The sequence below is a fragment of the Mirounga angustirostris genome, unplaced genomic scaffold (genome assembly GCF_029215605.1).
Source record: "Mirounga angustirostris isolate CCGP_5_RB_7025 unplaced genomic scaffold, mMirAng1.0.hap1 SCAF_8, whole genome shotgun sequence".
In the NCBI taxonomy this organism is placed as follows: Eukaryota; Metazoa; Chordata; class Mammalia; order Carnivora; family Phocidae; genus Mirounga; species Mirounga angustirostris.
Window position 1 is genome coordinate 111717631 of NW_026991716.1, and position 25181 is coordinate 111742811.

General features: G+C 36.1%; 1 protein-coding gene across 1 annotated transcript in view; it reads left to right on the forward strand.

The window, feature by feature from the left end:
• The window catches only part of LAMA2 (laminin subunit alpha 2), a 621471-nt gene that overhangs the window by 438018 nt on the left and 158272 nt on the right, over nt 1-25181 (forward strand). Inside the window, exons 30-32 of the mRNA XM_045865518.3 lie at nt 2101-2225; nt 8598-8684; nt 13089-13282. Coding sequence (XP_045721474.2) covers nt 2101-2225; nt 8598-8684; nt 13089-13282 — 406 coding nt within the window. The remainder of the gene's footprint in view (nt 1-2100; nt 2226-8597; nt 8685-13088; nt 13283-25181) is intronic.

Sequence of the window (25181 nt, forward strand, 5' to 3'; positions counted from 1 at the left end):
CCTATATTGTGCATTCAGTCATTCAGAATAGTCATCAAATGACTACCATATTTCAGTCACTGTGTTGAGCTAGAATGGGCATTTAGCCCAGACTTAGGACATCAGGGAATGTTTATCAGATAAAGCAACATTTAAAATGAGAGCTGAAATGAATAGGTGCTAATCTGGTAAGAGGAGGGGAAAACATTCCAAAACAAGGGATTTGCATATAAGAAGTCCCGGAGGAAAGAGAGAGCATGGCATAATATGAGAATTTCAGATGGTCCTATATGGCTTTCACATAGCATACAAAGGTAGCAGGGGCTAGAGGTAAGGCTGGAGGGGTAAGCGAGCAGATGAAAAGTCTTTCTTGCCATGCTGGAAAGTTTATAATTCATCCTAAGGACAATGGAGAACTAATGCAGGCTTCCCAGCAAGAGAATGGCATGGTATGATAAGTTCTATAAGATGGTCATTCTGATTGCAGTGTGGGAAAATCACTGCATAAAAAAATTTAGAAGCAGGGGGCACCTGGGTGGCTCAGTCATTAAGTGTCTGCCTTCGGCTCAGGTCGTGATCCCGGAGTCCTGGGATCGAGTCCCGCATCGGGCTCCCTGCTCCCACGGGAAGCCTTCTTCTCCCTCTCGCACTCCCCCTGCTTGTGTTCCCTCTCTCACTGTCTCTCTGTCAAATAAATGAATAAAATAAAAGTAAATAAATAAATCCTTCTTTTAAAAAAAAATTTAGAAGCAGGATCTTTACCTAAATTCTGTTTCAATAAACCAGGTAAAAAATGAGAGTGGCCAGATTAAAATAGTAGAGACGAGGAAGTAAAGAAACAGAGAGTAATAGAATCATGGAACGCACTGATCAAACAGGTTCTCTGGCATGAGAGAGGCCTCTAGACTGCTGGCCTGGGCAATTGAGCAGGTAATAGAGACCCCAGATGAAATGGACAATACAGAAATATTAGCAGGTTTAAAGAGAGATGAGCTTAATTTTTGATAGTTCAAATTCAAGGTGCTTTTGTTATGCAGTAAGATCTATCCAGGAAGCATTTGGAAATGTAAGTCTAGAACTCATTAGAGAAATCTGGCCTGAATATGTAAAATTTAGAGTTTTTGGCAATTAGATGATACCTAAAGTCAAAGTAATGGGTGAAATCACCAAGGTAGAGTGTGTAAGAAAAAGAAAAAAAAAGAGGTGAGAGCCAAAGTTAGAATCAAGGACACCAATCTTACTACACAGAAAGAGAAGAAAGAGCCCATGAATGAGCATAAGGAAGAGTAGCCATAGAGTTAGGAGAAAAATCAGCAGACCATACCATTAAAGAAACCATAGGAAGAGAAATTTCAAAGAGTAGCCAGAAATATTAGCTGCTGCAGAAAATTCATATATCATGAAGACTTATTATTGTCAAGGAATTTTTATTTATCAACAAAGATCTTATCAGTGAGCCTGGAGTCCTGGTGACATGAGAAGCTTTTTTAAAGTGGGGAGAGCTGAAGGGAGATAAGGAAATAGAAATCAGGAATGCAAATAATGCTTTTAAAATGCTTATCAAAGATAGATGGAAATTTCCAGAGACTTGAGGCCCCAGAGATATTTTTGAGCTAGGGAAGTCTGGACCAACCTCAAATGCCAATGGGATAAATGAGCAAAGGAGGGAAAGATGCAGATGCTGGTCAAAAGGGGGAGGCAGAAAGGCAAGGAATCCAGTTTAGGAAGAGAGTAGCTTTAGACAAAGGACAAACACCACTTCCTATGGACAGGAATAAATGTTAAAGGGATGGAAAGTACTGCAACATAAATGGCAAGTCTTTCACAGGAAGCTGAGGGAACACTCAAATGAGTGCTTCCTTTTCTCTGAAAATAGGGGGCTATCGTCAGCTCAGGTAATGATCTCAGGACTGCGAGACTGAGCCCTGAGTCAGGTGCTGTGCTGGGTGTGGAGACTGCTTAAGATTTCCTCTCTTCCTCTCCCTCTGCCCCTCCCCCAGCCCACCCCCATACGCACCCTCTCCCCCTCTCTCTAAAGTACACACAGGTGGGGAGCTGTATGATAAATCACATTCTAACTCTCAGTAAATGAAGAACGAACTTCTCCCTTTTCGTTTACAGAATTGTCAACATCACACTGCTGGTGACTTCTGTGAACGATGTGCTCCTGGATATTATGGAATTGTCAGGGGATTGCCAGATGACTGTCAGCAGTGTGCTTGCCCTCTAATTTCTTCCGGCAACAAGTAAGATTGAGAAATATTACCTTATTTCCCAATCAGTAGTACCACCTGTGTAGCACAAGGGCTTTCTGTGATTTAACTATTTTTTCCATGTAGACAAACTCTCAGTTTAAGATAGACTTTTTTTTTAAACAATATAAAAACATGACAAAAGTGAGCACATAATGCTCTGTGGTTTATTTTTCCATTAAAAGCCTGTCCCAAGTAAATAATACTTACTAATTTGCACTAATTAAAATGTCAATACTAGTATTAACATAATTTATGTTTCTGAAATAAGTGATATATGTACACACGTGTGTAATTTGATACACTTTTATAAGGGTCTTGTATTTGCATATAGTTCTGCCATAAACTCATCTATGAAGGGTTGTTTGGGTACATATTATCTGACTTTTGTGACTCCTTCCACTCATTTTGTGTATTTAATTCACAATTTGTAAAGAATTATTAAGAAAATAGTTGAAAAAATAGTTAAAGGATGGTGACTTATTTTTATGCTCCAAAATAAGCCCGTATTTCCCAGAATCGCAGTCCCGTTCTGTTAAGATGGTCTGAGCTTGGTACCATGGAAACACAGCCATAAGGGGAAACAAAAGCCAGAATATCTTATTTCAGTGCTGTCTGCACATTCTGCATTGGTTTATATATTGATGAAAACCCTTGTTGCTAACTATGTCTATACTTGAAAGTGTAAGTGATTTATAGACTTCAATCTCTACCTGGTAGGGCAGTTTTTTCTCTAAGAATTTGCTTTTGAAAAGAATGTAGGGCAGTTTGTTCAGAATTAGAATCCTGGACTCCTTTTCTTGAGTATATGAGAACCATGAAGCAATTGAGATAGATTATTTCCCCGCTGCTTACTCAGGGTTTTTTGGTTTGTTTTTGTTTTTCTTGTCCTTGGCTTTATTCTGAAAACATTGTCATGTAAATTGTCTCCCTTTCTTCTGAAATCTCTTTTTTTTTTTTTCTGCTTAAGAGAATCACAGGTCTTTTGTCAAATGTAAATTTTTAGGTAAGTGGGATATTGACAAGGATAAAATACGTGTTCTTTTTGTTCTGGCAAGCACCAAGTGGTAGGCGTATGAAAAATAACATTATTTCTATTTTCCTTTCCCTAATCTCCTTCTGAGGACTAGATTTAAACAAGAGAATGTTATTTATTGTATTATTATTAAAATGTGAGCCATTGGATTAGAAAGATTCAGTAATTAACTGATAACTTCTTTGATAAGAATGAAGCATAACGTCTGCTGAAAAGGCTCACAATAAAATGTGTGTCTTAAGAGAAGTCAACTTAAATATAAAGGGAATTCAAAGGTACAAAATACCACACTTGATCTGGGAAGCTTCAAGAACATATTGAAAGAAGTAGTAGCATTGAAAGAAGTAGATGCTGCTACTAATCCTGGTAGTAGATGCTGGTAGTAGCATCTATTATAATAGATCATGAACAGTGGATTGAAAGGTTTTTACTGGGGGAGATGGCAGGAAATTACATGAACAAAAGCTTAGAAAACAGAAAACACAGTTCTTCACGTTTAAGAACTAATAAGTAAGAGTTTGGAGCATGGAGTTCAAATAGAATTCATAATTGCAGATGAAACTGAGCAGGAGAATGGAGGCCATGGCATAGAAATCCTTGAATACCCATCTAAGAAATTGCTATTTAATTTTCTCTGTAATGAGGAAACAATGCAAGCGTTTAGTTAAAACAAACAAAAAGAAAAGGTTAATGTGACCAGAGCCACACTTTAGGAAGACTGTTATGGGAGAGCTAAGTAAAATGAATTAATACAGGCGAAGAAAAAAGTGAAGAGCGCGATTAATTTAAGCTATTGCACTAATTTAGGCAAAAGATAATGAGAACGTGAAGGCAGGTGATAGTAACAGGAAGGGAGAGGAGAGGACTGGTGTGATGAGAGCCTTGTTGAATGCAGCTCTCCAGAAGTGCTTACTAATTAGGCATGAGCAGTTCAGACCAGGCAGGAGTTGAAGCCCAAGGTTGTTAGCCAGGTTGACCTCAAAAATTGTAGCGCGATTAACCGAAATAGGGAAACCAGGAGAGAGCTGTTGCAGAGGACAGACAATTTATGTTCTGAATAGGTTAAAATTGATATGATAGATCTGTCCAAATGGAAATATGCAAATAGCTGCAGAAAATGGAAATAGAATTGGAAGGGCAGATGGAGGAAGAGATATGTTAATAAATGAATTAAAATTGGATAAGATTTCCCAGGGTTATGTTTCCCAAGGGGAGCATGTGGAAAAAAGGAAAAACAGAATTCCCTACACTAGAGAAACCAGAAAAGAAAGATGAGCCAAGACGGGAGCTGTCAGGGAGGCAAGAGAATGGAGACCACAGGGCTACGGACACCCCCAGCGAGAAAAGCTTCCAGAGAAGCCCAAGTTCGCAGGGGAGCCATGACCTGTGAGGGTCACGGAAGAGTTTTGATAGTCAATTGTGGAAACAGACATTATGTTACAAGGATGTCCGCTTATAGCTTTAGGAACTTCTGAGAAGGAAAAAGATAGAGTGCTACCTTGATTGGTTAGCAGGATCAATAAAAAGGTGTGTTTTCATTTTTGTTTTCTGTGATTTGTATAATTTAAGTATATTTTTATGGAAAAGACCCTCTAAGAATCAAAATACCAAATCCAAGTGGCTAGTTCAGTGGCTTTCAAACTTTCTTAACTGCAACCATTGTAAGAAATCATTCTTTTATATCATAACTTGGGACACAAAAAACTTGTGTGTATATAATATAAAATATATTTATACATATACATATGTATATATATATCCTATAACTTTTATTCAATTTTATTCTCCTGCATTATTAGAAGAAATTTAAGTCCAAACCTACTAGAGTGATTTCATGACCCACTCCTATCACCACCTAAAGCTTGGCACATTAATTAACAAAGCAAAAGACCTGTGTGTGGTAAGAAGAGTTAAAATACAAAGCAAAGAAATACAAGGATGAAATACAGTTGAAGGAGGCGGAGATACCTCTCTTCATTGGCTTCAATCTGTGCAGCCAATGAAAAGCAAGGAGTAGGCGAGTGATCACTAACTCACTTCCATGCATGAGTTTTTCAATATTTCCTACCAAGACAAATAGGACAAACTGTCAACCATCGTGACAGTGCAGCTCAGGGGTTATCCACCGCCTACTCAAGGAAAGGTCAGATATCTTTCAGCAGAGTAGAAGAAACCGTCTCCCCTCTGCAATCTGACCACCTTTTCCCACCAAGGCCCTCTCCTCCCTTCTACAATGAGGCCACGTTGGAGTCCCTTGTTCTTTCCCAAACACGCCAGCCATCTTTGTCAGACAGAGAAAGACAGAAACTGTGTGGTTTCACTCACGTGTGGAATTAAAAAAAATTAAACTCGTAGAAACCGAGTGTGGAATGGTGGTTGTCAGGGGTTGGGGAGGGGGGGAAATTGGGAGAGGCTGGTAAAAGGATACAGACTTCCAGTTATAAGATGAATGGGGTCTAAGGATCTAATATATAACATGGTAACTGTAGTTGATAATACTTTATTGTATAATTGAAACTTGCTAAGCAAATAGAACCTGTGTTCTCAACCCCCCCACACAAAAAAAGGAAATATGTGGGGGTGATAGATGTGTTAATTAATTTGTGCATATATGTATATCAAATCATCCCATGCACACTTTAATTATATTACAATTTTATTTGCCAGTTATACTTCGGTAAAGCTTAGCAAAACACAAGTAGATGTGTAATGTGATATCAGACAGTGCAGGTGCTACCAGGGAAAACAGAGCAGCCTCAGTGAATTAAGAGGGGCTGGGGTGCCCTTTTAGCCAGGGGCTTCCATGAAGATCTCCCTAAACAAAGGCTTGTTGCAGAGACGAATGAAGTAATGGGGAGAGCCACGTGACTGCCTGGAGGAAGAGTAGTCTACCAGAGGAAAAAGCGAGGACACTGGCCCGGAGACTGGCCCATGCTTGGTAGACAGCATGGATCCAGGGCAGCTGGGGCAAAGTAAATGGTGTCAGGGGAAGCGTGACCAAGATATGACTCAGGGAAGCTCCAGTGGCTAATGAAATGTCCCAGCTGCTAACAGTCTTCCAATGGCAAAACGTGGCTTGGAACAGGGAAATGCAATGATGTTAGCGATGGCAACAAGATCAGCAGTTTCAGGTAGAGTGTATGTGGAATGTGAGAGAAAGGAGACAAAGTTGACTCTGTGGCTTATGGCCGAATAAATGGAAGCACTGAGTGACCATGGATGAGATGCGGAAAATTATAGAAAGGTCAATGGGATTGTTTTGGAGGGGGAAACTCAGTTTTAGATCTGGTAGGGTAGATGCAAAGGTTTTAAGACTGAATGAGATCATTTAGGGGAGAGAGTGCAGGACAGGGTAGGAGAAATCTGAAGACTGAAATTAGGGCACATAAAGAGGTCAAGGACATGACATATATTCGGCAAAGGAGACTGAAAAAGAACAACCAGTGAACTGGGATAAAAAGGAGAAGGGGGTAGGATCCAGGAAGCCATTTCATCTCTGTAGTATTCACAGGAACAACACAGACTAGCAGACTCTAAATCTTAGAAACTCTCTTCAGGCAAATTTGGAATTAGCAGACATAAGATGGCCACCAAGAGAAAAGCACAAGGATTTCTGAGTGGCCCTGCAGATAATATGAGAATGGGGAGTAGATGAGGGAGTTGTGAACAGAAAGAATCAACTCCAATTTCAAGTAAGTTGTGATCCCTATGCCCTCCTTCATAAGTTCTCATATGTGATTTAAGGAAAGGGTTCAATACACCATAATATCATAATTCCAAAAAGTTATATCAACTATTCAAGGAGAATTATAACATTCTTGCATAGTAATTGAGACAGATATATTACTGTAAAGGATTATAATTTAATTAGGTTGGCTCTCTAGAGTTTCACTTGAAATGTCTAAAAACTTGTTTCCAAGTGCGTGTATATATATATATATATATATATATATATATATATATATATATGCATATATATATATCTTGTATTTTGTGTATATATATATGTAGCTCATATATATGTGAGTTCAAAATGTGATATATGAGTTTGTGTGTGTATGAGCTTATATGTGTGTGTACAGATGCACTCAGCTTCAAGCTTTAACGCGAGAGGTAAAAGCTTGCCAGAATGTGTCAATTATGTATTTGTGGATCTATTTTATGAAGGCAAAAAATAAATTTGTTGGATAATGAGTTTGTGAGTAGTAGATCAATTTGTTCACGTACTTCGCAAAGGTTAGAGTTTATTACTCATTCATATACTATTGATTCAATGCACTAGAAGACAGTTAAAATAGGGTCGTAATGGTACCTGACCGATAGGAGTTGTGGCCCTGGTCTATACACAATGTATCTTTTTCAGCATCAACTTCTTTAGCAGACCAACAACAACAACAACAAATGGTGTTTGCAGCATTACCATTTTGCAACAAATAATATTTTTTCCTTCCAAGTTTCCAATGCATCACGCAGTTTTATCTAGTGGGAATCCTCTACTTATGTTTGAAAGAAGTTTGTAACAGCCTAAAATTACATGTTAGTACAGGTTAATTTTCAAGTGTTGTTAAGTGTTTCTTTTGTAGGGTAAGATGATCAGAAATCCTGGCAAAGCCTGACTGGCCGTGGTCTACCAGTGCAGTCGTGAGAACAGGGCAAGTTATATAAGACCTACTTAATAGAAAAGATCATAAAATTGTCAGAAAATCTTATTCATTTTCATGTAGAGAGCTTTCCCTTCTTTCCTCACACTAAATCACATTACTTTGTGTTTAAAATAAATTTAGTTTGAAATCCGTATGTAAATTAGAAAAGGCACTCTTATTTTAAGTGAAATATTTATTCACACTTCATGTGTTGAAGTGCTAGTGGCAATTTGGGCTGAGTTTTTGGAAAAAAAATTATATAGCTTTTAGGACCATTTTTTTTAACTTGAAAAATATTCAGTAATACTTATTCTGCTATCGGACAAATGTGCATGAATTCTAGTCCTATTTTTCTTTCAATTCATGAAAAACAGGACACTTGCTGGATGTCTAATATTTTTATGGTTGTCATATAATTATTAAAATTTCAAAATGTTTATATAGTTGGTGTGAGGTGTCGCAAATTCATTAAAAACCGACCATATTTATTTGTCGACTATTATTGGTAGTATTTTGTTGTGACATCCTACCCTTTACTAGAAACTTATAATTATAGATATGCCATTTATAACTACCCGAAAATAAGTTCCAATCACCTGGATAATGGACAGAATTACTTAAATATATAAGATAAATAGGTTAAAAGACTTTTTACAATCTTTTTTTTTTTTTTTCTTTCCAATTCAGTTTTAGCCCTTCTTGTGTCATGGAAGGCCTGGAAGATTACCGCTGCACCGCCTGCCCCAGGGGATATGAAGGCCAATACTGTGAACGGTATGCAGTCATGAAACCTAGAGATCCTACAATAAAGGATCACAATAGGACCGTATTCATTATTCTCATAATTTATTTTCATTTTCTCTGGGAGTTCGTATGCTTTCCACACTATTTTTTATTTTTCTATCTGTAGACTTTCTCAAAAGACAGTTGTTTATTTCCATCTTATATTTAGACTTTCTCAAAGATTCCAAATTATTTCACAAAGATCTAATTTATGTTTTCATGTACACATATCTATATATGTGGCACATATTATGTATCTATATTTAGTGTACACATATATATCTACTGGATACGTATCTATATGTCTGTATATGATCAAAGGTTAACAATGCTAAAAGGCTGGCTACACATAATTCTCATCTTAACCCACTGGAAAGTATTGGTTAGCACTAACTGTGCATGTCACTGTTCTGAGCATTATGGCACCATGCCACCAAATGTAGACAGAATTCAGAATTTAAATGTCTCAAGCATTCTTAATTAGAACAACACAAATAATAAATTTGATTCTCCTTTCCAATAAGCAAACAATATTATTTAAATGCTTCTTCCCACCATATTTTTTAAAAGTTGCTTTTTTAAGATTTTATTTAAATTCCAGTCAGTTAACATACAGTGTAATATTAGTTTCAGTGTACAGTTTAGTGATTCAACACTTCCATATAAACACCCAGTGCTCATCACAAGTGTACTCTTTTTTTTTTTTTTAAGATTTTATTTATTTATTTGAGAGAGAGAGTGAGTGAGAGAGAGCAAGCATGAGTGGGGAGAGAGGCAAAGGGAGAGGAAGCAGCAGACTCCCGACTGGGCGGGGAGCCCCATGTGGGGCTCTATCCCGGGACTCAGAGATCATGACCTAAGTCAAAGGCAGACACTTTGACTGAGCCACCCAGGCATCCCCACAAGTGCACTCTTAATCCCCATCACCTATTTAACCCATCCCTCCACCACCTACCCTCTGGTTCACCATTTTTTTTTTTTTCAAAATCTGATAATGGATTTATGTAGCTATTAAATTGCATACTAACTGTAATACAAATGGTAAATTAAGAAACAAAGCTTCAGACTGACTGTCTAGTAAGGTAATTAATATCTTCTGGATCCATATTTTCCATAAGATCAGTATCTTGGATATTGAAGCTTATCACCACCATTTTTAGTGTTTTAGGTATTACCTCTAAAGTAACTATTTACATTATACACACATGATAATTTTAGCATTAATTGATAACAATATAAAGTTTTTATCCATGGATATAGTCTAGCTCCACCAATTTAACTAGGTCCCATTTTTTTTTTATACCTATACTATCAGAATAACTAATGCTCTACTTACTTTACACTAACATTGTCAAGATTGAATGTGTAGAGGAAACTGTTGGTGCCCTGCCTAAGTGCCTACGTGGAAGCCTTCTTTCCCACAGGAGGGTCAAGAAGGCCTGAGAATTTACCCCACCTTCCTCCAGTGGTCCATAGCCAATGACTGATTACTGTGGGAGTACAAAAGTCCAGATGCTTATGCTTATGCTTGCTCCAGAGTTTTCCATGGAATTGGGCTAAGACCTGGAATCGTACCATTGCTTGGATTTTTTCTTTTCCGTGCCCTGCTTTACCCACCCCTTTGCTGGGTTCTTCTAGGACCACTTCCTTAAATTATCAAACTTGAATATCAAATTATCACACTCTTTGCAAATATAAACCAATATTAATTAATTGTATCATTACCCATTTAAAAGTCTTCTTTTGATATAACCAGCAATGGTTGTGTTAATAATAGAAGTAAGTAGATAACTAAATAATTAAACTTAAATTTTATAAATTCCAATGAAGTCTCTACAGGTTTGCAAATTATATTTCCAAATAATTCTGTATGTGGTAACTCTAAACAGAATATCCAATACTTTCATATATATAACAGTGCATTCACAATTTCTGTGCCAACAGAAATTAATAGCAATTAAATAATTCAAAGCAATACAAAAATCCAAAAATATTTCCATTTGTTTTGGAGATATATACAACATTTGAATATATATATATTTTTTTAATGTGCTTTGGTATTCATGGTTAGGCTAATATTCATTTCATGCCCTTGTAAATACCAATAGGATGATGACTAAAAGCATCCCCGGACACCAGTATTATCTGAAGTAATTTATGAGAAAAATGTTAGGTAGTATACTACATTTATAAATTGGAGTTCCCACTATCTATGAAAGCATGTATATAGAAAAGACTGGAAGGGTGCACTGAAATGACAATTACTGTCTTAAGGCAAAGTGATTATAGAAAATTTATTTTTTTTCATATCCATTAATGTTTAACCAATAGGAGTTGACAGATCATATAGCATATAGATGAACAGGGGCATATACTATCAAATGTGAATGTCTTGAATTGTTTTCACAGTTCTCAAATGTTGTTACAGTTTTACATTCATCATCTCTAACATATAAATGATCAAGTTATATTTCCCTGAAAAATTGCTTTTATTCAGCTAAATTAATCCAAAGGTCTTGGTTAAATTTTTATTGTAACTTTCCAAATAAATTTGTTCCACTTCTGAGAGCTTCTTAAATCATTTAAATCACCTTATGACCTGCCTAAACTCATCAGCTCAGGTCTAAAATTGCTTGCATGTTTTGAGTGTCCCTCTAATGTAGGAAGCCCCTCCCCATGTTTTATCTTTGTTACTTTTGTAATTAATTCTTTGAGCATTTAATCAATCTCAACCTGCTTAGAATAGAATTCTTTCACCTGCAAATGTTAAGAAAAAATTTAAGTGGACTTATTTAAATGGTACTTTCATTGAGCATTTATAATATTACATTGAAAATAAAATAATTATGTCGCCTGGGTGGCTCAGTTGGTTAAGCGACTGCCTTTGGCTCAGGTCATGATCCTGGAGTCCCGGGATCAAGTCCCGCATCGGGCTCCCTGCTCAGCAGGGAGTCTGCTTCTCCCTCTGACCCTCCCCCCTCTCATGTGCTCTCTCTCTCTCTCTCAAGTAAATAAATAAAATCTTTAAAAAAATAAATAAATAAAATAAAATAAAATAAAATAATTAAAAACCACAAATGTATAAAAGCCTAGTTATGGATAACTTTTTTTTTCTTTTGCTTTGCCTTTTCTAACCAGCACAAGATAAATTAACTTTCACAATCAGCTGTGCACATTTCCACAATCCTAGGCCATTAAAGATAGTTCAGGATTATCTGTCTAATGTTTGTAATTTTTAGCTTCAACCTCCTACTGTCTCTCAACTTCCTCCCAGACTTGTCTCTGGAACAAAAACTGTGGGTGTTGATTATAGTTAGCTGACCATATATATAATTTATTGTCCAAACTGCAATACTCTAAGGAGACATAGGAAGGGTTTTAATAATTAAGCCAGGACAACAGGTAATTTGGGACCATCCTGGGTAACCCAGAGCATATGGTCCTGCTGGTATCTTGTTTTTACCAGACTTCCAATAACATAATCCACAGTGGTATATACTTAGGTGAATGGATGTGTGAGTGAGTAGAAGTCAATGAATTGATTTCATTTGGGGTTCATTCAGTTGGATTTTCTTTCTAATATCTCAAATTAATGTTATATATTTTATTTGCCTAACATTAACCCACCTCCTTGGATATATAATGGAAAATCCATCTTGAGGAAGATGTGATAGAAAGACCAGTAAAATTAAATAGAAAATAGTAGTTTATTGCCACTTAACTTACTTCTTTTTGCTCATTAGTAAACATAGTGGGTTGAATTATTTGGTCATTTTGATCTTTAAAATGCATGAGTCTAGGAAAGCCCAGGTGTCAATATATAATTTTATTTATTTCTAATTTTAAAAAAGAAGACCTCAAAACAATATTTACGATCTAGAGCAGTGGTGGGCAAACTGGCCCACAAGATTTGGCCCATTCCCTGATTCTGTATGGTACTGTAAGCTAAGAATGGTTCTTACAGGCAAATGTTTACAATCAGTGTGATGATAGAAAGCACTATTTGAGTCCTAGTTAAGTAAATTTGATACCTTAACAAGAACTTCCTTCTTCTCAGTAGTAGATTGATTTTACATTAATAGATTATTATTACAAAATAACTTGTACTTGCTGATGATGATGACGATGATGATGTTTTGAGTTCCATCAACCAAAAAAATGTTTGCAAATATATTTCTCTCTCACTGAATGATTTTGATTCTGCATCTTAGTCTAGAAAAGCCTAAAATAGGTACTGGCTGGTTCTTTACAGGAAAAGTGTACTGGCTCCTGATCTATTGACTCTTGTTATCAGTTTTGTTCCATCCAACAAAATGCGTTGTTCAACACACATGCAACAATTAAGAGACATGACTTATTATTCATCTCTTCTGCTTTTTCACTATTTAAATCCAGGTGTGGCCCTGGCTATACTGGCAGCCCCAGCAGCCCTGGAGGTTCCTGCCAAGAATGTAAGTGTGACCCCCGTGGCTCGCTGCCTGTCCCCTGTGACCCCATCACAGGGCTCTGCACGTGCCGACCCGGAGCCACAGGGCAGAAGTGTGACGGCTGCAAGCCCTGGCATGCACGCGAGGGCATGGAGTGTGTGTGTACGTACACTAACTTCCCCATTCATTCTGGGGGCCTCGGTTCCTCTTCTGTCTCCTCTCCAATGAGAACGACTGACTTTTCTGTTTTCCTTTTCCTGCGATAGCTAACGCTACTCGGCATTCTTCCTGACACTACCTATCTCCCTTATGCTGTTTGCCTTATGCGGTTTTTGTCTCTATCCGGCTGAGCTGAGAACAGCTGAGAAAATCCTCAGCATGCTTTAGTCAGGGCGCAGAAGACCTACAACCAAGCTCCTGGAGGCATATTTTATTTTGTCCATCTCCGAATTTGCAGTTTTACATGGAGTTGGCATAGGCTTCGTGACAGATTAAAGAATTTGTAGGGGCGCCTGGGTGGCTCAGTTGGTTGGGCGACTGCCTTCAGCTCAGGTCATGATCCTGGAGTCCCGGGATCGAGTCCCGCATCGGGCTCCCTGCTCGGCGGGGAGTCTGCTTCTCCCTCTCCCGCTCTCCCCTCTCGTGCTCACTCTCTCTCTCTCTCAAATGAATAAATAAAATCTTTAAAAAAACAAATAAAATAAAATAAAATAATTAAAAAAATTAAAAAAAAAAAAGAATTTGTAATCGGCTGGACAGGCACTTTAGGCCTTGAATTACAACTGACTTTTCTTTCCTAGTTTGTAGGGAAATCCCCGGGCACAGTGCTTCATAACTTTCTCTTGAACTGCAGATCCTCAAAGCAGTGACCGTGAACTCAAGTATTTTTACTCACAGGTGCAGTAAATGGAAAGCAGTTTGCTTTTTCTTTTCTTTTCTTTTTTTGGAACTGCTGCTGGATTCAGTAGTGCCATATAGAAAGTACACTGAATATCAGTAGTTAAATATAATTTGATTATATAAATTCTAATCTAAACTTAAGTTATTTATAAACTTAAGAGGGACTGTTATGTTCTTCTTTGCCTTGAGAGAATTTACATTAGTGGTCTTAATTCTTTTTTTTAAAAAAATAGAAATATAAAATATTTGAGTAGCTTTTATTTCAATACTTAACCTATTTTATGCATGCCAGTATTTCTGGTTTTCACATCTTATGTGTGTGTAAATCTTAATAACATTTTAATTCGAATTTTTGTTTGTGCTCCAGTTTTATAAGAGTTACCTCAAAAGCTAAGGCTGGATAGCATGGATGTATGTATATATGTATTTGAAGTATAATTAACATACAAAGTTATATTAGTTTCAGGTGTACAGCATAGTGATTCAACAATTCTGTACATTTCTCAGTGGTCACCATAGTGTAGTCACCATCTGTCACAAACGACTATATTCCCAATGCTGCACTTTTCATTCTCATGACTGTTTTATTTTATAACCAGAAATTTGAGCCTCTTAACCTATTTCACATTTTACATATCCCCCCACCACCTCCTTTCTGGCAATTATTAGTTTATTCTCTGTATATAAGACTTTGGTTTTTCACTTGTTTGTTTTGTTTTTTAGATTCCACTTATAAGTGAAATCATATGGTATTTGTCTTTGTCTGACATATTTCACTTAGCACAATACCCTCTAGGTCCATCCGTGTTGTCACAAGTGGCAAGATTTCATTCTTCTTTATGGCTGAGTAGTATTCCACTGTGTATATATACCACACCTTCTTTACACATTCATCTATCAGTGGACATTTGGCTCGCTTCCATATCTTGGCAGTTGTAAATAATGCAATAAACATAGAGGTGCATATATCTTTTTGAATTAGTATTTGCATTTTCTTTGGCTAAATACCCAGTAGTGGAATTACTGGATTGTATGGTATCTCTACTTTTAATTTTTTTTGAGGAAGCTCCATACTGTTTTCCACAGCAGTTACACCAATTTACATTCCCACCAACAGTGAACAATTCCTTTATCTCCACATCCTTGCCAACACTTGTTATTTCTTGTCTTCATGATTCTAGCCATTCTGACAGGTGTAAGGTGATAGATTTCGCATCATGGTTTTGATTTGCATTTCCCTGATGATCAGTGAGGTTGAGCATCTTTTCATGTGTCTGTTGGCCATCTGCAGGTCTTCATTGGAAAAATATCTATTCCGGTCCTCTGTCCATTTTTAATTAAATTATTTGGGTTTTTTGGTGTTGAGTTGTAGAAGTTTTTTGTATATTTTGGGTATTAGCTCCTTGTCAGATATATCACTTGCAAATGTCTTCTCCCATTCATTCAGTAGGCTTTTAGTTTTGTTGGTGGTTTCCTTTGCTGTGCAAAAGCTTTTTATTTTGGTGTAATCCCAACAGTTTATTTTTGCTCTTGTTTCCCTTGCCTGAGAAGACGTGTCTTATAAAATGTTGCTAAGGTCAATGTCAGACAAGTGCTGCCTATGTTTTCCTCAAGGATTTTTATGGTTTGAGGTCTCACACGTAGGTCTTTAATCCATTTTTAGTTTATTTTTGTGTATAGTCTAAGAAAATGATCCAGTTTTACTCTTTTGCATGTAGCTGTCCAGTTTTACCAACACCATTTGTTGAAGATACTGTCTTTTCCCCACTGTATAGTCTTGTCTCCTTTGTTGTTGATTAATTCACCATATAAGCCATATAAGTTTTCTTTAGGGCTCTTTTTTCTGTTCCATTGATCGATGTGTCTATTTTTGTGCCAGACAATACTGTCTTGATTACTATAGCTTTGTGGTATATCTTGAATACTGAGACTGTGATACCTTTTTGTTCTTCCTTCTCAAGATTGCTTGGGCTATTTGGAGTTTTTTGTGGTTCAGTGAAAATTTTAATATCATTTGTTCTATTTCTCTGAAAAATGCTATTGGTATTTTGATAGGGATTGCATCAAATCTGTAGATTGTTTTGGGTAGTACAGACATTTTAACAGTATTAATTCTTCCAATCCATGAGGTGTTTCTTTGTGTCATCTTAAATTTCTTTCATCGATGTTTTATAGTTTTTAGAGTACAGGTCTTTCACCTCCTTAAGTTTATTCCCAAGTATTTTACTATTTTTGGTGCAACTGTAAATGAGATGGTTCTCTTAATTTCTCTTTCTTCCACTTCATTATTAGTGCATAGAAATGCAACAGATTTCTATATATTAATTTTGTACCCTGCAGCTTTACTGAGTTCATTTATCAGTTCTAACAGTTTTTTGGTGGAGTCTTTAGGGTTTTCTTTTTCTTTTTTTTTTTAAGATTTTATTTATTTATTTGACAGAGAGAGACCACGTGTAGGCAGAGCAGCAGGCAGAGGGAGAGAAAGAAGCAGGCTCCCCACTGAGCAGGGAGCCCGATATGGGGCTCGATCCCAGGACCCTGGGATCATGACCTGAGCCGAAGGAAGACACTTAACAGACTGAGCCACCCAGGCGCCCCTAGGGTTTTCTATGTATATAGTATCATGCCATCTGCAAAGAGTGACAGTTTTACTTCCTTCTTACCAATGATTGCCTTTTGTTTTCTTCTTGTCTGATTGCCATGGCTAGGACCTCCAGTACTATGTTGAATGAAAGTGGTGAGCATGGACATCCTTGTCTGTTCCTGATATTAGGGAAAAAGCTCTCAGTTTTTCACCATTGGGTATGAGTACCTGTGGGTTTTTCATATGACTTTTATTATGTTGAGGCATATTCTCTCTAAACAAACTTTTTTGAGAATTTTTATTATGAACAGATATTGTATTTTGTCAAATGCTTTTCCTGCATCTAATGGAAATGATTATATATTTTTTTCCTTTACTTTGCAATGTGATGTATTATACTGATTGATTTGTGAATATTAAACCACTCTTAGATACCTGGAATAAATCCCACTTGATTCTGGTGAATAATCTTTTTAATGTATTGTTTATTTTAGTTTGCTAATATTTTGTTGAGGATTTTTACATCTATGTTCATCAGAGATATTGGCCTGTTTTTCTCTTTTCTTTGTAGTATCTTTGTCTGCTTTGGTATCAGGGTAATGCTGACCTCATAGAATAAATCTGGAAGTTTTCCTTCCTCTTCTATTTTTTTTTTGCAATAGTTTGAGGAGAATAGGCATTAACTCTTCTTTAAATGTTTGGTAGAATTCACCTGTGAAGACGTATGGTCCTGGACATTTGGTTTTTTGGGAGGTTTTTTTTTTTTTTTTTTTTCTGATTTAATTTCATTACTAGTAATTGGTTTATTCAGATTTTCTATTTCTTCCTGATTTAGTTTTGGAAAGTTAAATGTTTCTAGGAATTTATCCATTTCTTCTAGGTTGTCTGATTTGTTGACATATACTTTTTCATAATCTCTTATATATCTTTGTATTTCTCTAGAGCCGGTTGTTATTTCTCCTTCATTTCTGATTTTATTTATTTGAGTCCTCTTTTTTTTTTTCCTTGATGAATCTGGCTAAAGGTTTATCAGTTTTGTTTATCTTTTCGAAGAAGCAGCTCCTGATTTCATCATTTCTATGGTTTTTTGTTTGTTGGTTTTTAGCCTCTACTTCATTTATTTCTGTTCTAATCTTTATTATTTCCTTTTTCTACTAGCTTTGGGCTTGTTTTTTTCTTTTTTTAGTTCTTTTTTTATCTTTTGTAACATTTGCTTTATTACTCTATGTACATTTTTCTTTATTTTTAATTTAAATTTAATTAGCCAGTTTAGAGTACATCATTAGTTTCAGATGTAGAAGTTCAGTAGTTTATCAGCTGCATATAACACCCAGTGCTCATTACCTCACGTGCCCTCCTTAATGCCCATCACCCAATTACCCCATCCTCCCACCCACCTCCCCTCCAGCAACCCTCAGTTTATTTCCTATAGTTAAGAGTCTTTCATGATTTTTCTCCCTCTCTGATGACTTTTTTTCCCTCCTTTCCCCTATGATCCTCTGCACTGTTTCTTATATTCCACATATGAGTGAAACTGTATGATAATTTTCTTTCTCTGATTGAGTTACTTCGCTCATCATAATACCCTCCAGTTCTATCCACGTTGATGTAAATGGTAAGTATTCAACCTTTCTGATAATTGAGTAATATTCCATTGTATACATATACACCACATCTTCTTTATCCATTCAGCTGTCAATGGACATCTCAGCTCTTTCCACAGTTTGGCTAGTGTGGACATTGCTGCTATGAACATTGAGGTGCAGGTGCCCCTTCGGATCACTACATTTGTGTCTTTGGGGTAAATACATAGTAGAGCAATTGCTGAGTTGTAGGGTACCTCTATTTTTAACTTCTTGAGGAACCTCCATACCATTTTCCAGAGTGGCTGTACAAGCTTATATTCCCACCAACAGTTTAAGAGGGTTCCCCTTTCTCCACATCCCACCAACATTTGTTGTTTCCTGACTTGTTAATTTTAGCCATTCTGACAGATATGAGGTGGTAACTCATTGTGATTTTGATTTGTATTCCCCCAAGTGAGATGGAGCATTTTTTCATATGTCTGTTGGCCATTTGTATGTCTTCTTTGGAGAAATGTCTATTCATGTCTTCTGCCCATTTCTTAGGATTATTTGTGCCAGCTCTGTGAAAAAAGTTGAAGGTATTTTGATAGGGATTGCATCGAATGTATAGATTGCTCTCGGTAGCATAGACATTTTAACAATATTTTTTCTTCCAATACATGAACATGGAATGTTTTTCCATTTCTTTGTGTCTTCCTCATTTTCTTTCATGAGTGTTCTATAGTTTTTAGAGTATAGGTCTTTTACCTCTTTGGTTTGGTATCTTTTGGTTTTGGGTGCAGTTGTAAATGGGATCGATTCCTTAATATCTCTTTCTTCTGTCTAATTGTTAGTGTATAGAAATGCAACTGATTTCTGTGCATTGATTTTATATCCTGCCATGTTGCTGAATTCCTGTATGAGTTCTAGAAATTTTGGGGTGGAGTCTTTTGGGTTTTCCACATGAAGTATTGTGTCATCTATGAAGAGTGAGGGTTTGACTTCTTCCTTGCCAGTTTGCATGCCTTTTATTTCTTTTTGTTGTCTGATTGCTGAGGCTAGGACTTCTAGCACTATGTTGAACAACAGTGGTGAGAGTGGGCATCCCTGTTGTGTTCCTGACCTTAGGTGAAAAGCTCTCCGTTTTTCCCCATTGAGAATGATATTCGCTGTGGGCTTTTCATATATGGCCTTTATGATATCGAGGTATGTTCCCTCTATCCCTACACTGTGAAGAGTTTTAATCAAGAAAGGACAATGTATTGTGTCAAATGCTTTTTCTGCATTTATTGAGAAGATCATATGGTCCTGTCCTTTCTTTTATTAATGTGATGTATCATGTTGATTGATTTGTGAATATTGAACCACCCTAGCAGTCCAGGAGTAAATCCCACTTGGTCATGGTGAATAATCCTTTTAATGCACTGTTGGATTCTATTGGCTAGTATCTTGGTGAGAATTTTTGCATCCATGTTCATCAGGGATATTGGTCTGTCATTCTCCTTTCTGGTGGGATCTTTGTCTAGTTTTGGGATCAAGGTAATGCTGGCCTCATAGAACAAATTTGTAAGTTTTCCTTCCATTTCTATTTTTTGAAACAGCTTCCAAAGAATAGGTATTAGGTCTTTAAATGTTTTGTAAAATTCCCCTGGGAAGCCATCTGGCCCTGAACTCTTGCTTGTTGGGAGATTTTTGATTACTGCTTCAATTTCCTTTCTGGTATGGGTCTGCTTAGGTTTTCTATTTCTTCCTGTTTCAGTTTTGGTAGTCTATAAGTTTCTGGGAATGCACCCATTTCTTCCAGCTTGCCTAATTTGTTGGCATATAATTGCTCATAATATGTTCTTAAAATTGTATTTCTTGGTGTTGGTCATGATCTCTCCTCTTTAATTCACAATTTTATTTATTTGGGTCCTTTCTCTTTTCTTTTTGATAAGTCTGGCTAGGGTTTTATTGATCTTATTAATTATTTCAAAGAACCAGCTTCTAGTTTCATTGATCTGTTCTACTGTTCTTTCAGTTTCTATTTCATTGATTTCTGCTCTAATCTTTATTAATTCTCTTCTCCTGCTTGGTTTAGGCTTTATTTGCTGTTCTTTCTCCAGCTTCTTTAGGTGTAAGGTTAGTTTGTGTATTTGAGACTTTTCTAATTTCTCGAGAATGGCTTGTGTTGCTATGTACTTCCATCTTAGGACTGCCTTTGCTGCATCCCAAAGGTTTTGAACAGTTGTGTTTTCATTTTCACTTGTTTCCATGAGTTTTTTTAATTCTTTAATTTCCTGGTTGCCCCATGCATTTTTTAGTAGGATGCTCTTTAGCCTCCAAATATTTGAATTCCTTCCAAATTTCCTCTTGTTATTGAGTTCCAGTTTCAAAGCATTGTGGTCTGAAAATATTCAGGGAATGATCCCATTCTTTTTGTACCAGTTGAGACCTGATTTGTGCTCCAGTATGTGATCTATTCTGGAGAATGTTCCACGTGCACTTAAGAAGAATGTGTAGTCTGTTGCTTTAGGATGGAATGTTCTGAATATATCTGTGAAGTCCATCTGGTCCAGTGTGTCATTCAAAGCCCTTGTTTCCTTGTTGATCTTCTGCTTAGATGATCTGTCCATTGCTGTGAGTGGGGTGTTAAAGTCCCCTCCTATTATTATATTATTATCAGTGTGTTTCTTTAATTTTGTTATTAATTGGTTTATATAATTGGCTGCTCCCAAGTTAGGAGAATAAATATTTACAATTGTTAGATCTTCTTGTTGGATCAATCCTTTAATTATATAGTGTCCCTCTTCATCCCTTACTACAGTCTTTGGTTTAAAATCTAATTCGTCTGATATAAGGATTTCTAACCTAGCTTTCTTTTGATGTCTATTAGCATGATAAATTGTTCTCCACCCCATCCCGCCGCCACTTTCAATCTGGAGGTGTCTTTGGGTCTAAAATGAGTCTCTATAGACAGCATATGGATGGGTCTTGCTTTTTATCCAATCTGATACCCTGTGTCTTTTGATTGGAACATTTAGTCCATTTACATTCAAATAACTATTGAAAGTTATGAATTTAGTGCCATTGTATTACCTGTAAAGTCCCTATTTCTGTATATTGTCTCTGTTTCTTTCCTGTCTGTGTTACTTTTGGGCGCTCTCTTTGCTTACAGGATCCCATTTAATATTTCTCCAGGGCTGGTTTACTGATCACAAATTCTTTTAGTTTGTTTGTCTTGGAAGTTCTTTATCTCTCCTTCTATTTTGAATGACAATCTTGCTGGATAAAATATTCTTGGCTGCATGTTTTTCTCATTTAGTATGCTGAAAATATCATGACAGCCCTTTCTGGCCTGCTAGGTCTCTGTGGATAGGTCTCCCACCAGTCTAATGTTCCTACTCTTGTACATTAAGGACCTCTTGTCTCGAGCTGCTTTCAGGATTTTCTCTTTATCTCTGAAATTTACCAGCTTCACTATTATATGTCACTAATATATATCAATTATATATTGATTTTGCCAGGGGTTCTCTCTACCTCCTGGACTTGAATCCCTGTTTCCTTCCCCAAATCAGGGAAGTTCTCAGCTATGATTTACTCAAATATACATTCTGTCCCTCTCTCTCTTCTTCCTCTGGGACCCCAAAAATTCTAATATTGTTTTGCTTTACAGTATCGCTGATTTCTTGAAGCCTCCTTTAATGGCCCATTAGTTGTTGTTTTTTTTTCTTTTCCTCAGCTTCCTTCCTTTCCATCATTTTGTCTTCTATGTCACTGACTCTCTCTTCTGCCTCATTTACTCTAGCTGTTCGAGCATCCATTTTAGACTGCATCTCAGTTAAAGCATTTTTTATTTCAGCCTGATTAGATTTTATTTCTGCACTAAGAGGTTCTCTATTGTCTTTTATGCTTTCTTCAAACCCAGAGTAACTTTATAATCATTATTCTGAATTCTAGGTCTGACATTTTACTTATATCCATATCGATTCAATCTACAGCAGAGTATTACCTCTGGTTTTTTCTTTTGTTGTGAACTTCTCTTTCTCACCATTTTATCCAGAGAAGAATAGATGAACGAGAGAACAAAATCAAAAATATCAACCACAACCCCAGCAAAATACACACTAAACAAATCTGAAGAGGTCAGAAACCAAAAAAGAAAAGGAAATAAAAGGGAGGAAAAAAGAATATAAGCTCACAGGTGGATAAAACAGGGTGATCCTCTTGGTCCTGGGTATTTTTTGGTCTCTTTGTTAGAAGACACTAAATCCCAAAATTGTAAGGAAAGAAAAACGTATATATACAAAAATAAAATTGAATACAGTGAAAGGAAGCCAGAAATGAAGAATATATCTATAAAATGAAAATGTAAAAATGAAAATTAAAAAAGACTTAAAAACAGTTGATAAAATAAGCAACTAGTTGAAAAGGAAAAACAAGAAAAAAGAAAAAGAAAATTTTAAACTGAAAGACTAAAGACTCATGAGAAAAAGACCTCAAATTCTATATACTATTTTCTCCTAGCACAAGAGTTTTTCAGTTCTGTGTGATCCATAGATTTGGTATCACCCAGTGTTCCTGCTGGTCTTCTGGGGGAGGGGCCCGTTGCACCGATTCTCAGGTGTCTTTGCCTGGGCTGAGTTGCACCACCCCTTGCCAGGGGGCCAAGCTCAGTGTAAGCTGCTTTGGGTTGCTCTATGTGGCTTTTGTTCCCTAGGATTTCATGCCACTTGCAAAAAGTGGACGTGTTTCTATTTGTAGAATTGCAGCAATTCTTTTCTTAGCTCTCGGGTTGAATTCACAGGAGTTCAGAATGATTTGATAGATATCTATGTGAATTCGAGGGACCAGATGAAATGCAGGTCCCCTACTCTTCCACCATCTTCACTCTATTCTCCCTTTTTTAGTTCTTTTCAGTATAAAGTTAGGTTGTTTATTTGAGATTTTTCTTGTTTCCTGAGGTAAGCCTGTATTGTTATAAACTTCCTTCTTAGAACTGTTTTTGCTGCATTCCAAGGATTTGGTACCATGTGTTTTCAGTTTTATGTGTCTCCATGTATATTTTTTTTCCTCTTTGATTTCTTATTCAATTCATTTTTTAGTAGCATATTGCTGAGTCTCCATGTGTTCAGGCTGGCTTTTAAAATGTGCCAGAAAAGGTAAAAACTGGGTATGTTTGCTAATATAGGTTTTTAAATCATTTTTTCAATGTATTTCAATCATCTTTAATAAAAATGTATCACGTTTAGAATAAAAATAAATTTCAAGGTTGAAGGGAGGGAAAGATTAAATGTAACATATAATATATATATACATTATCATGTTCAGTTATTGGTTATATGCATATGCACTTTTTCAAAATAATGACATATTTTAATGATAATTGAAGTGGACTTCTAATGTAATCAAATTCATCTTAATATTGTTTTCAAGTTAGATTATTAACATTGACATATTTAACTAGATAATATATAGATGCTCCAAATATAAACAGTAATATAACAGTCCTTGAATTTTAAATCATCAATTTTCTTAATTATCCAGAAGTAAACTTGAAATACAAACACCACATTTGATGTTAATCACAAAAAATTGCAATAACACATTAAAGTCTATGAGATAAAATAATGGGATTATTTTCTGAACTATTATTTTAAAGAGAGTTGTCATTCCTCCCATCAACAACAGTGCCTATAAGTTCTTATTCTGTTGGTGATTAATACTTTATATACATTTAAATAAATTTATAAGAAAACTCATTTTTTTTCTCTGTCACATCAATGGAATTTAAACCTCCCAGGGTCCCAGGTAATAGCAAAAGTGCCAATCCTTCAGTTACAGAGTTACTCTAGCCTTATAATGTTCATTTGCATTTTTCTTGTCCCACAGAGAAATGTACTTCCCATTGCTATACATGATATTCAGTTCAGTTTCTATATCCAGGAAATTTTAATATTCTTCTGGAGGATTAAATAATAGTGTTTTTTTCTTATACAAAAGAAGTGTTAAGTTATGGGGATTTTTTTATATGTAGACATTTTTTCTTAAGTGTTTATAATTATTTTATAAATAAATATTTCTTTTATATTTTAAGATACTTATAAGAAATATTTTAATTTTATAAATGCTGTGTAGATTTTCCTCATGTTGCTCTTAAACATTAGTGATTTCCATTTCTAGTAATGTTTACTCTTTACCCTTTATTAGGTTAACTGTTAGAATTGTTGCATAGGCTTTTCTTCTTTTCTCATATTTTAAAATTTCTCCTGTGGCAGAAAAATATGCCATACTTCTATTATATTGACCTGCGCCAAGACTCAGGTTCTACTTCTAGTTTTGAGATAAGATAATCAAGACACAAATAATGACATAACTGACTTATCTTCAAATCTCTTTTTAGTATCTTTCTATATCCTTAAGCTAAATAAGAGCAAGATATCAAAGAATGATTCACCTGGCCTGTTTGATCTGCAAAGCCTGTTTTATCACATGTGACTTTAGTGGAATTGTATAAGGCCTGTGAGTGGGTGTGTATGAAGGTAGCCTGGTTTGGGCAAGAGAATATGTATGTGTAGTAAGAGAAATGTCTTCTAAGAAAAATCTCTTCTGAGCTTAGAGCCCATGTTACATTGATAAAGAAAAGAGATAAATGGGTGCTGGTAAGATGGTGGTGACTATAAAAATTAAGATATTTGTCCTATTATGTAATAAATTAGCACTCAGGTTAGTAGCATGCATTATATAGTTAATTTTTCTCTCTTTAATTAATTCACTAGAAAACAGGACTTAATTTCGCCCACATTGTGGATTTGTGTATTTTTAAAAATAGAAAAAAAACCCACAGTAAATGATCTAGGCATGATCATTGCATTATCTCAAGAGAGCTGCATACTGGTGGAAAGAATCTATATACATCCTGTAAAGTTAGTTACATAATTAATTTGTTTAACAAAGGTTATAAAATTTTGCTGTAGAGATTGTGCAGTACAGAGCAAATGCAGAAATCATGGAAGAGCTTCCTTGGAGCACC